General features: G+C 40.7%; 1 protein-coding gene across 1 annotated transcript in view; it reads right to left on the bottom strand.

Moving 5' to 3' along the window:
- LOC130361842 (probable cation-transporting ATPase 13A5) overlaps positions 1-13,630 on the bottom strand; it is a 218,814-nt gene that overhangs the window by 128,923 nt on the left and 76,261 nt on the right. The window contains exons 8-10 of the mRNA XM_056565409.1: positions 12,013-12,147; positions 11,827-11,899; positions 2,706-2,837 (exon numbers count right to left, since the gene is read on the bottom strand). Of these exons, the coding sequence (XP_056421384.1) occupies positions 2,706-2,837; positions 11,827-11,899; positions 12,013-12,147 (340 nt within the window). The remainder of the gene's footprint in view (positions 1-2,705; positions 2,838-11,826; positions 11,900-12,012; positions 12,148-13,630) is intronic.

Raw genomic sequence — 13,630 nt, 5'->3', positions numbered from 1 at the left:
GGCAGTCATCTTGCTGCTGCCATGATCTTTAAAGGAGTTCTCTAAGCTAAAACTTTTAACCCCCGCTGTTCCCGGACTGTAAAACTATACATAATAACCTTTCACTTACCTGCCTACGATCCCCCGTTGTTCCGATATCGCCGTCCTGTTCTCCGGTCCCGGTCTCTTCCACTTCCTGCGGGTTGGTGACTTCACTCTGCGCTCAGCCTATCAGCAGCTGCGACGGGACATTGCTGCGGCCGCTGATAGGCTGAGCGCTGAGTGAAGTCACCGACCCGCAGGAAATGGAAGAGACTGGGACCGGAGAACGGGACGGTAAAATCGGAACAACGGGGGATCGTAGGCAGGTAAGTGAAAGGTTATTATGTATAGTTTTACAGCAGGGGTTAAAAATTTTAGCTTAGAGAACTCCTTTAAACACCTTTTCTTCGTATTCACTATACAGCAACCACACAGAGATAAGAGTCATATTAATCTGTAAAGTGCACTAACGTCCATAGGGAGGAGAGGCTCACACAAGGGGCCACAGCATATTTTTGTATTTTGCAGTGATTTGCGAAAAATCATAGCAAAACTGCACTGAGACCACTCTTTATGAGAGAAGGGGTCCATGAGTAGCAGTGCCAATTTGTGTATGTGTTTGGGCTGAGAAACACATATGGGGGTACATGACAGTAGTCTATGCAGAGGGGCTCTGAGCAGTCTGAGAGGAGGGGGCTATGAGAGGCAGTCTATGTTAGAAAGAAGGATCTGTGAGCACCAAACTATGTGAAAGAAGGTAACAGGTAACAAGAGTGGTAGTCAATATGAGAAAAGGAAGCCATAAGTGGCAGTTCATGTGAGAGAGGAGAGCCATGGGGAGCAGTATATGAAGAGGTACAAATTAGGGTCTTAATTGTTCTACCAATTTAGTCTGGGCCCATTATTTTGCAGTTAGGCTCCTGCTTTCATATTCTTCATGTCCTCGTGCACTATTACATACAGTAATGGGGGCATGTAAGGCAGCAGGCACAGCATTGTTGGTAGCTTCAGGATAGTAGTATTAAAGGATGGGGGTGTTGTGTTGCTAAAAAGGGTGGTGATGGCTGCAGAAGCTATAAGAAGCTATATAAGCTATATATCTGTCTAGGTGGATGGACAAGAAAGATAATGGGTTTAATTTATCAGATCTGTCTGGAAGACCAATTGGTCCAGATTTATCAAACTGTGTTAGAGAAAAAGTGGAGGGATTTTCCCACAGCGACCAATCACAGCTCAGCTAAGCTGTGGTAAAGTGAAAGCTGAGCTGTGATTGGTTGCTGTAGGGAAATCACTCCACATTTTCTCTCACATAGTTTGATAAATCTGAACCAATTTGTTCTCTGCAGCAAATAATCAGAGATTATATTAAATTTTACAAGATCAGTTTAAAAGATGAAAACTAGGTTGCTACTGGTATTACCTACCTTCAGTCATTCATAAAGCATATAGAAGAGAAAGATTTGTGCTCCCAAGAGGGGGGAGATTTATCAAAAACCTGTGTAGAGGAAAAGCTGACCAGTTGCCCATAGCAACCAATCAGATTGGTTCTTTCATTTTTCAGAGACCTTTTCAAAAGTGAAAGAAGCAATCTGATTGGTTGCTATGTGCAACTGGTCGACTTATCCTCTACTCGGTTTTTGATAAATCTCCTGTATTTTGCTGTATGTATGATTCTGGGATTGTGTTACATATTATATAACGGATAAAAAGTACATAATGGTATCAAACTTTGTTAGGAGCATGTCTAGGGGTTATCAGTATTGTAACAATTACAATACAAATGAAATGCAGGTATGACATTAGACATGCCATAGCAGTTGCAGAGTACAGATGTAGACATATTTATGAAAGTCAGCAACACTTGATGCAGAAAGGGGTTTTCCCCCAATCTCCATCAATGACACTCAAGCACACTGCTGCTTCATTTGGGGCACTTGGGGACCATTGTTCTTGAAATTACTTTCAGCGGTTGGCATTTGTCATGGTTTTATGTTTACTATACCTAAAATTTTGTTTTATATATATATATATATATATATATATATATATATATATATATATATATTTCTCTTGATAGAGGGTGAATATATATTGGCATCAGTCTCATGAGGGTTATTTTGCCTTTTGCTGGATCAACAGGGACACAATAGAGATATAGGTTAAACTTGATTGACTCTGGTCTTTTCAACCTTATGAACTATGTGAATATATGTCATTTGTTTAAGGTCACATCTGTCTACCACAGAAAGGGATTTATGTCTGCTCATCTGCCAGAATATAGTGGATAATACATTTTGTTAAGACTTTTAAGAATTAGGCTGGGTTCACATATGTCCGGCATCCGGCATAGGTTAACTCAATCTCGCCGCAACTGATGACAACGTGCATAAGTTGTCATCAGTTGTATGGCATCTGACATCCATTGTTTCTGGCACCGGACAGGGGAATGCAGCAAGCTAACTATCTAGCTATCTAACTATCTGGCTTGAAAATCGGAATGCTTGTGAACTGCCCCATTCAAATGAATGGGATTAGTTCTAGCATCAGTTTCCCTCTGTTGCACACTGGAGGGAAACCATGCCGGACAACTGATATATGTGAACCCAGCCTTACACTGCAGGAAAAATGTTACATTATTTATTGTGGTATGCAATATATGAAACCTATATAATATTTTACTGTACCTGTTAGCATGCCTTCATTTATTACACAGGCCCCAGATATCAATACAGCATCACATGGTAGGTAAAACCTTTTCTCAGATATAATAATCACATCTCCTGGTACCAGATATTTGGATTCAATCTCTTTAACTACTAAAAAGAAGAACTGTATTATCACATTATGCTGTGTGACTGGAAATGTCTCAGCCATAGCAACTGAAAACTGATTCAAAATCAAATAGACTATAAACAGAACATGTCAAAGGGGTTATTTAGGATTTAAAAACAGTTACTTTCTTTTAAAAACAATGCACGTGTCCTCAGGTTTTGTGTGGTATTACAACTACAGTTCTATTCACTTCAATGAAACTGAGCTGTAATACCACATGCAACCTGACAACATAGGGGCACTGTTTCTGAAAGAAAGTGTCAATGTTTTTCTAATACCCTTTAATGAATTAAATTCAAATGAATGCTACCATTTTCAGATGAGTGGGTGGAAGAAAAAACTGCATATATTCTGTATGCAAAAAATAAAGCCAACTGCCAAGGTGCAATTTAATTATAATAGGATAATAAAGGGCAGCTACAGTTTCAGTCAATAACTGCACCCTTGACTGTTTAGTATAAAAAAGCCAATATTTTTAAAAGTAAAAATCGATATGTATCTACTTTGTATACCCTAAAATATTTTTATACTATGTCCAAATACTAGCTGTCTTGTCAACAAACATGCAGTTGGGGTCATCGGGTATATAGATACACCCTTGTTCCCTGGGCTTTAAAGCACCAGGGCACACTTGTATGCCCGGAATAATTAAAGGGGGTACTCTGCTTCTAGACATCTTATCCCCATCCAAAGAAGATGTCTGATCGCAGGGGTCCCGCCACTGCCCCCTCTCCCGATCTCCCGCCACACCTAGCATTCTAAACAAAAGCTGGGTTCTGACAGCTGTGGTCGTGACATCACGACCATACCCCTCGTGGCGCCACACCATGCCCCCTCTATTCATGTCTATGGGAGGGGGTGTGATGGCCGCCACACCCCCTCCCATAGATATGAATTGAGGGGTGTGACATGACATCAGGAGGGGCATGGCCGTGACATCATGATCATGGCCGCCCGCTCCAAGCATTCTGAACAAAATGTTCAGAATGCTGGGACTCGGGAGTACCCCTTTAAGTAACTTTACAGTGAGCACAGGAGCTGGGCTCACTTCTGATCAGTGAGTGTTGGCTACTGTCAGTAGCCAGACACTTACTGCTAATGACAGGCATTAACCCTTAACATGCCGTGATAATTTACAATCACGACGTCTAAAGTGAAAGCAAACGTTTCCAGTAACTTAGTGGAGCTCATCGCAACCCCACAACATGATCGCGGTATACAATAAAGGTGGAGGAGGGTCCCCTTACCTGCCTCCTACCACCGATCACTGAGACACTGATGCAGCTTAGCCAGGCTTTATCAGTGGATTGCCGATCTCACTGTGTAATGCTAATGATTGCATATAAGTCCTCTATGGGAACTCTAAAAGTGTCAAAAAAAGGGCCTAAAGTTATATAAAATTCCCTCTCCTAATTAAAAAATATAATCAGGGGAACGTGGTCTGGCTGCCTAGCTGAATACACATGTGAGCACTGAGCTCCTGCTCCTACACTGTCTAAAGCGACTGATTTAGCACCCAGACAGCTGATTTTGCCACCATAGGGTGTCGGAACACTCTCTCACGATGCCTACCACACGAAAGAAGTCTGCACAGCAGGCTAAACGTTCAAAATTCTACTTTACCTCACATGCGGGGGATTCCCAAGATGACCACCGCAGGAGCCGCGGCAGATCTCCAGGCCGAATGCTCTCTCCCAGATCGCCGCACCTCCCTACCAGCAAGCCTCTTTGCAGGTCCACCTCGGTCCCCGTTCTGCTAGAGGAGATAGCAGGAGATTGCCAACCTGCCCAACGCAGTGGGCGGTACGGCTCTTCGGTCACAGAAGCAGCGGCCTCGGCGGTAAGTGGAGATTCGCCCCCCCCCCATTTCATCATAGCACTCCTCCGCCTCATCTCCCTCTCAAAGCCCGCTCAAGCAGCGGCAGCGCAAGTAAGAGAGCCCCAATCCTTCTGCTCCCTTACTCCCTCCATACCAGGGCGCTGCAGAGGACGTTGGTGGAACAAATTTATTTACATTACCTGTCTCTGATGTCCCTCTGATCGAAACGGCCAAGAAAGACATGCTTATACTGCAGAACCGCTCAATGCTCACAGCCATGCAGGCTTTAATTAACCCTCTTCGTGCAGAGATCTCAGAACTAGGAAGCAGAGTTGATCATTTAGAGAGAAAGTTTGGAAATGTTGCAGATTCGCATAACACCTTAATAGATGCACATAACCTAGTGGATGATGAGGTCACCTTGTTGAAAGCAAAAATGATCGAACTTGAAGATCGGAGCAGAAGAAATAACATCAAATTCAGGGGAGTGCCTGAGTCCGTTTCACCGCCAGCAATCCTTGCTTACGTTCAATCATTAATCAAAACTGCTATACCGGACTGTTCTGAAAGCATTTTAGAAGTGGACAGGGCTCACGCCCAAAACACTTACCTGATTCAACACCGCAAGCTATTTTAGCCTGCATACATTTTTTCAGAGTAAAAGACGCACTTATGTCGTTATCACGATAAAATGGAGGCTTGCCGGCCCCCTACTACGAGGTTCAACTATATGCTGATCTTTCTGCGGTGACCCTGCAGCTACGAAGGGATCTCTCCCCAATCACTACTGCCTTGAAACAGGCAAAAATTCCCTACAAATGGGGATTCCCTGTGTGCCTTTTGATGCACCACAACAACAAACTTCATTTCATAAGTTCTATTGAAGAAGGAAGGAACACCCTCCAACTTTGGAAAGCATCCATTCCTAGCCCACCAGCTGGACCACCACCAAATCTACGGGATGAATGGGTTGTTGCCCGCTGAATGCTGGACTTTCTAAGAATTAACACGGTAAAGTGTGGAGTTTAAGTGTGGCTTAGTCATCTCCGGGTGCAGGAAGACCTAGGCTGCAAACTGGACATTTACCCCTGGTTCACGGATAGACTCTGGTCTACTTTGCTTTAGTCAAGTATCCTTTGATGCACTTGTCTTGCATTTTCTGTTTCTGTTATGTTTAAAAGTTTACCTGTTTGTTTGTTTGTTTGTTTGTTGGTGTTTGTCTTGATTGTCCAATATCATTCATTGCTGATGCCCTGAGGAAAGAGCTGGGAGGAGCTCTGTCCTGTTATACTAACTTTGTTTACAAGAAAATGACAATGCTTTTTCTTTTGTTGTATCATGGTGATAAAGTTTGCTAGCTTGAATGTCAATGGCCTTAATAGTCCAATGCGGAGATCCCACCTTTGGAAGGAGGCTAAGACTCTAAGGTGTGATGTCTTATGCCTCCAGGAAACTCCCCTTCTCTGTCAGGATGCCTTTAGATTGTCACATAGGGCATTTTCACATATCTACCAGGCGCATCACTCCACCAAAACCTGAGGTGTAGCAATAGCTGTTAAAAACACAGTAGCTTTCACATTACTTGAAACACACCTAGACCCTGTGGGCCGTTATTGCATATTAATCGCCTCTTTAAATAATGTGTCCTTATACGCTCCTAACTCTGCTCAACTACCTTTTCTAAGAAAATTATTGAGAAAACTCCATTCTGTGCGCCAAGGACATTTGGTGATGTGCGGGGATTACAATCTAACAGTAGATCCATCCATATACACGACTTCTCGCCCTGTGAGAAATCCCATAACATTGGCTGACACTCTGTGGAAGGAGGAACTATATGATGTGTGGTGGATACATCATAGGGAAGAACGGGATTATACCTTCCATTCTGGGGTGCACAATGTATATTCCCACCTGGACCTTTTTTTTTAGTAGATCGCACACTGCTCCCCCAGGTACAAAACACGGTCATTGATACTATTAAGTGGTCGGACCACGCCGCCATCACCCTGTCAATATTAGAACAAACGAACACACCTCCTACGTATATCTGGAGGAGTAACCGCTTACTGTTGTCCCACCCTACACACAGAGGTCCGATTGAAACGGACCTTCTTGAATTCTTTCAATTTAACACATCCTCCTCCCCAGATCCTGGAATTCTCTGGGATGCCGATAAGGCGAGCATATTAGACTAACAGACCTACTGCGCCATGTCCGACAGATGGAAAATCAAAATATGGATAGTCCCTGCACATCCTTAACTGCTGCCCTCAAAGATCTGAGGCTGAAACTCAGGGGACTGCTACTATCCTCATGTGAAAAAGCTTATAGGAAGACTAAGGCAACTTATTATTCTCAAAATAATAAAGCAGGCAAGCTACTAGCTGCACGTCTTAAGGCCCAAAAGTAGAATTCCACATTTACTCCACGCTTTTACCGGTCAGAAACTATACACTCCAACAGACATAGCAAATGACTTTAGATCGCATTATTCTCATTTATATAACCTGAGAGACTCTATTCCTGCCTCTCCAACTTTGGATGGTGACGTTGCCTCCTTCCTGAGGTCTCTGTCTATACCTACCCTGATGTCTTCCCACTTGCTCTCTCTGAATGCTCCTATAACTCTAGAAGAAGTCGATGCCACGATTAAATCCCTACCCAAAAGATAAGGCCCCTGGGACCTGACGGCTTTGCCACTCATTATTACAAATAATTCAGACAGGCACTAACTTAGAATTTTTTTTCAATCAGCTATGGACATGGGATATTTCCCCAAAGAAAACACACAAGCCCTCATAATAACGCTCCCTAAACTCGGCAAGTCCCCAGATGTCCCCCAAAACTTTCAACCTATATCACTACTCAACCAAGATATAAAAATATTTGCCAAAATCCTAGCCACCCGAATAGCTAATTTACTACCTCAACTTATAAATCTAGACCAGGCCGGATTTGTCCCCCACAGACAAACTTATTTTAATACCAGAAGGATGTTGGGAGTTTTCCACCATGTAGCTGTTCACAAACTCCCTCTGCTAGCTTTGGCCCTTGACGCGGAGAAGTCGTTCGACCCACTCCGTTGGTCGTTCGCCTTCTCCGTACTCGAACATATGGCATATGGCCCAATAATTACTGCCATCAAAGCCCTGTATCGTAACCGAAGACATTCGTAAACGGAGCGGATATTCGTAATTGGAGTGCTAACAGATGAATTTGCCTTTACAAATGGCACTAGACAGGGCTGTCCACTTTCCACCTTAATTTTCGTGCTAGCAATGGAACCTCTGGCTCAAGCCATAAGGGAAGACACGCATTTCAGGAGTTAAAATAGGGGACAAAACGCATGTTATTTCTCTATATGCGGACGATGTTTTCCTCTCACTGACGAACCCTGCAACGTACTTACCAGCAGTAATGGACCTAATAGCTACATATGGCACGCTATCTTAGTACCATTTAAATTATTCTAAAACACAAGCACTACCAGTAAATATGCCGCAAACAGTAGTCTCCAAACTGAATACACTGTATCCTTTTGACTGGAGGGAGAGAGACCTCCAATATCTAGGTACCAAATTGACCACAAATGAATCCCTTCTGTCGAAGGTGCAGGAGGCCTTAAACAATTTCTCCAACCATGACATTTCGTGGATCGGCAGAATAGCAACATTTAAGATGTTCCTTCTCCCAAAATTTTTATGCATGTATCGAACTCTGCATGTTGCGATCCCGGAAAAATTCTTTGCAAAAGCTCATTCAATGCTCACGCAATTTGTTTGGGTCCATGAAAAACCGAAAATAGCTTGTCATATCCTCACCAAGGACAAGGATTCTGGGGATCTAGCCCTTCCAGATCTAAAACTGTACAATATTGCCACATTGGTAGCTATGCTTACCGATTGGTGGTACGCAGACACTGATATACCCTGGGTTCATCTGGAACAGTCTTTTGCCAACCCCCTTTCTCTAAAATACCTCCTACTCATTCCCTTTTTTGAATATACCTACACCAGACAGGTTGGGACCGGTAGTTTCAGCCTCACTTAGAGCTTGGTCTGAGTTCCATAAAATAACTGGCTCTGAAGCAAGCCACACCCCAAATCTCACACTTACCACTCACGCTGATACAGGCGATGCTCCCACACACTGACCTACATGGTTGGATAGAAGGGGGAGTGCACTTTGTGAAAGATATAGTGTTCCAGGGAGCTATATTATCCTTTCAAGATATTAGTCACCGCCACTCGCTACCCTCTACTGATTTTTATAAATTCCTGCAGACGTGCCACCTGATTCAGGGGCTTACACCAACCAGGCTTCCACCAAACAAGCTGGCCCTCCTACATGTTTCGGGTCAAAAAAAGGGTCTAAAAATATACTGCAACCAACTAACTCATTCTACATAATTTACTAAATCACATCTACTTCGGAGTTGGGAAATAGATCTTAACAAGACCTTTACTTCAGAAGAATGGCAGGGTTCTTTTAAAATGATAAGATTACATCTCAAATGCTCATCCCACGTAGAATCAGCTATGAAGACCACCCTACGAGGGTATTATACGCCCGATAGGTTAGCACTTATTTACCCTTTTGTCTCCTATAAATGTTGGAGGGATTGCAACTGCAAGGGCACGTTGTTCCACATATTATGGTCATGTCCTAAAATACAGTCATACTAAGCAACTTGTAGATCTTTACTGACAGAAATCTCGCCTTGGTCTCTCACGTGGTCTCCACAATTAGTACTTCTTTTGATTGGTATAACGGATTTGCCGTTGAAGGGTAGAACGTTAACTTGTATGATATGTGTTATTGCCAAAACCATTCTGCTTCGCAGATGGAAATCTGCCGAACTGCCTGATCCAGATGAATTGCCAGCAGCGATCAATCTTACATGTTGTACTATCCTTAGGCAACGGAACTTAACAGACTTTTCTGTCTAAATGGAACTGCTGGCTCATATCCCATTATTAAATGGGAGATTAACAACCCATGTATCTCCTACCAATGATGTATTGCACATGCTATTGACAGGCTAATGATTCATAATTGCACCATTAACATTCTTTCTGCCCAACAGCAATGTAAAGGACTTTCTTTTTGTTGCTCGACACATCCATCGTAGTTGATTGAGACTCTCTTAATGCTCACAGTTCGACTAGACGCCATGTTTAATTTCTTGTTATGGTTTCTATGTATGTATACAGTTTGTGCTGGGTATGCCTGGCAAATTTTTGTATCTTGGAAAACTTAATAAAAACGATTTAGAAAAAACAAAAAAATAAAAATGAAATCAGTCCTTTAGCGGTTAAGAAGAGATAAAAAAATTCAGAGTTCAGTATTGTACAGATTTAAAGGCATCTTCCACTGTTACTCTCAAGCACTTGAATGTTTAAAATGTTCAAGTTACTTTTCTTAAAAGAAGCTTTCTTTTTCACCTTCTTCTTTCAATTAAGAATTGCTAGTATACATAGTTTAAAACTGTTCATTGGTTTTCTTGTGTACTTTTAGGTTAATATCCTGACACAACGAAACATTTACTCAACATTATGGATTTATAACGCTAATATGCACAAAAGAGCTTCACTTTGGTTTCATCCATCCAAAGAATATTACCATATTTTCCAAGAAGGATTGTGATTTGTCTATATATTTTTTGAAGTTGTATGCCTTCCTTTAAACATTGGGGTCCTCCTCTGCCTTCTATCAAGTCCTTATTTTTTTCAGTGTGTAGCATATATTACAGGTTGAGACTATCACTCCAGATGTCTCTAACTCAGCCTGGAATTCTGAATATTATAGGTGGCATCTTTTGGATCAACTTTCATCTTGCTTCTCTGATCTATTTCCCTCTTTCCACCACATCCATGGAATGGCTATTCCATGAGCAGCAATAAATAAATTTCAAACTGTTAGGCAATGTTTACACATAGATTATCTGCACAGAAAATTTCCATACGGACACTCCACCGACATGCCGGCGCTAGGAAATGTGCCATCTCATAGATGGCAATGCATTTCTGTGTGGACTCCGCAGAAAGAAAAGACATGACTATTCTTTTTGCAGACACCGGAATCTGAATTTTTGTACATAGATGTGCACTTAATTGTTCACCAATTTGTATCTTTATCTGACTTTTTGTTCAGACTTTTATTTGTGCACCGTATCTTCACACACACCAGAATACACTTGCATACTACCTGGCTGGTGAGCTGATTCCACACTTATGACTATATATTGCCTTTTTATAGAATCCTGTGTAAGAATTTTTTTGAAGCATTTGAAGTATAATTCAACCCAACTTATGAAGCAAATAGTAGCACTATTGCATAACATATAATACCTAAATATACCTTATTTTCTTGCCATTTATGCATTACTGTCTGATCACTTTATGAAAGTTTATCCTATTACTTTTATTTTCTGTGGAAATATCTTGTTTAAAAAGCGCAGACATGCTGTGCAATGTGGTATTTGTAGATCAGATATGAAAGAATACAGTATGTCTTCTTTAAGGGGGAACTCCGCTGCTCAGCATTTGGAACACTGTTCTGAACACTGGAGTCAGCACTGGGAGCTCATGAGGTCATAGCCCCCTCATGATGTCATGCCCCTTCAATGCAAGTCTATGGGAGGGGGCGTGGCAGCTGTCACACCCCCTCCCATGCACTTGCATTGAGGGGGCAGGGCATGACATCATGAGGGAGCAAGGCTATGATGTCACGAGCTCCCAGCGCCGGCTCCAGTGTTCGGAACATTTCGTTCCAAATTCTGAGCAGCAGAGTACCCCTTTAACAACTCAAATAATTTAAATACCATAATAAAGAGATAACGTTTTTCCACTCTCTTAGCTTTTAATAAACTGTTTTATCATGTTGAATGGTTTATGAAGATGATAACACGACATAATAATGCAAGGGGTTACATTTACTTTTTTTAATATGAAAAAATAACAGTAGAAAATGACTACACTTGGTTGAGTTGAGGCTGATCAGCTAACTGCAACACGCTGAATGTTATAGTAGTTTTTTGGGGGAATCATCATTTTTTTTATTACATCATACTTTATTTAATAACTGCAAATAGTAAACAGTGCTTAAATAAATCATGCAATAAAACCTCATAAGAAAGAAATAAACACTACCTCCATTTCTTTGAAGCACAGAAACCATAACATTGTTGTGTGATTGCACCATGTGGCTCAGTTTAACAGATTGCTAGAAAAAAAAAAGGAAAAGCCAAAAGAGACACAGAATTATATTTTTGTTATGTGCTGAAATACATGTAATAAAGTATTATTAAGTAATTAAATAAATGTAAAAACTCTTACCATTCTTAACAAATAAAGTGTTGCAAGAATAGATAAAATAGTCATCAGTAATATGGCCATGGAATATTCAATATAACCGGTTGCAAGCCATGTACTAAGTGAATACACTTCAAAAAAGTAAAAGGGGTTTAAAATCTGTGAAGAGAAAAAAAGGAGAAAAGTATAGTACCCTCAGATTTCTACTGAAAGTCCTTTAAACGGTGATGTCGATAGAAGGAAATTTCCTCTGTAGTACTTATAGAAGAGGCACATCATTTTTGGGGAAGAATACTTTTAACTTTCACATTTTTCTTCTGACTTTATTGATACAGGGTGGTATTACCAACCAGAAATAGTGATGTTGGTGTATTTCTAAAAGTAAAATAAATATGGCAGCTCAATTGGCCACCCAACATACTACAGTAGATCTAAACACCTGTGTAACAAGTTTAGTTTGATTATATATTAATATAAGCAGCATTCCAATTTAGTGAAAACAGTAAAACTTTTTATTTAAATTAGTATCATGGAGGAACAGAAAGCTGTATTAGCAAGTGTAGGTTAATAAACTAACATTTTACTTTACCAATTAAAGTAAACCTTCTTTTTTCTTGTTTGCTTCTAACATGTACATTACCTAGCATATCAGAAGATAGCAACATAGTAAAATAGTTTGTAAGGTTGGAAAAAAGACTAGAGTCCATCGAGTTCAACCTAAACCCTATTTTGTTGATGCCAATCAGAAAAAATCCCTGGGTCAATGTTCTATCCAATGTTCTATCAACATATCTAGTATCTATAACTTGTAATATTATACTTTTTCAGAAAAACATCCAGGCCCCCCTTGAATTTGTTTATAGAGTCAGACATCACAACATCATGTGGCAGAGAGCTCCCTTGTTTTACTGCTGTTACAGTAAAGAATCTCTCAAATTTTGCACACAACCTGAAAAAAGCAGGTCAGGTACACAACTCCGAATCAGGGACAGTATTTCTATTCTGTAGGTCAATATGATTAAACAACAGCTTTTCTATTATTGTACTACTCACAAAATAAATCTTCCCTCTACCTCTAAAACATTTTATTTTTTTTTATATACAGGGCTGTATGAGGGCTCATTCCTTGTGCTGCAATCTGTTGTGATTATTGGTACTATTTCTGTTTTTAAGGGACTTTCTTATCACTTTTTTTTTCCATTTGTTTCTACTACAGTATATGTTTTGACCAAAAACAAGCACTGCATAGCATTGCTCAGTATGATCTGTGATCTGATAGTAGAGTATTTTAATAGATTGCCAAATGGCCAGCATGGAGGCCTTGAAAAGGTGCCAGGTAAACCAAAAGTCACTCCACAGTTACATTGCAGAACTTTCAGCAACCAATTCCTTATTGGGACTCCCATTAAACTTCTAAAATCTCTCCTGCCCCATAATAGGTGGTTAAAACAAAGGGTGCCTGATGTTTTATTCACAGTTTTTTCTGCTGTATTGATAGTTAAAAACTGTATAGTGTGAAAGGGACCTCATATGCAAAAAAAAAAAAAAAACTGTTTTTATTGTTCTAGTTTTCAGATACACTCTGTGGCACTACATACTGTTGGTTTATTTATGGATATGAGGCATACATACCACACCATTT

The sequence above is a fragment of the Hyla sarda genome, chromosome 3 (assembly GCF_029499605.1).
Source record: "Hyla sarda isolate aHylSar1 chromosome 3, aHylSar1.hap1, whole genome shotgun sequence".
Taxonomy (NCBI): domain Eukaryota; kingdom Metazoa; phylum Chordata; class Amphibia; order Anura; family Hylidae; genus Hyla; species Hyla sarda.
Note: the sequence above shows the minus strand (reverse complement) of the source record. Positions and strands in the feature narration are given on the sequence as shown.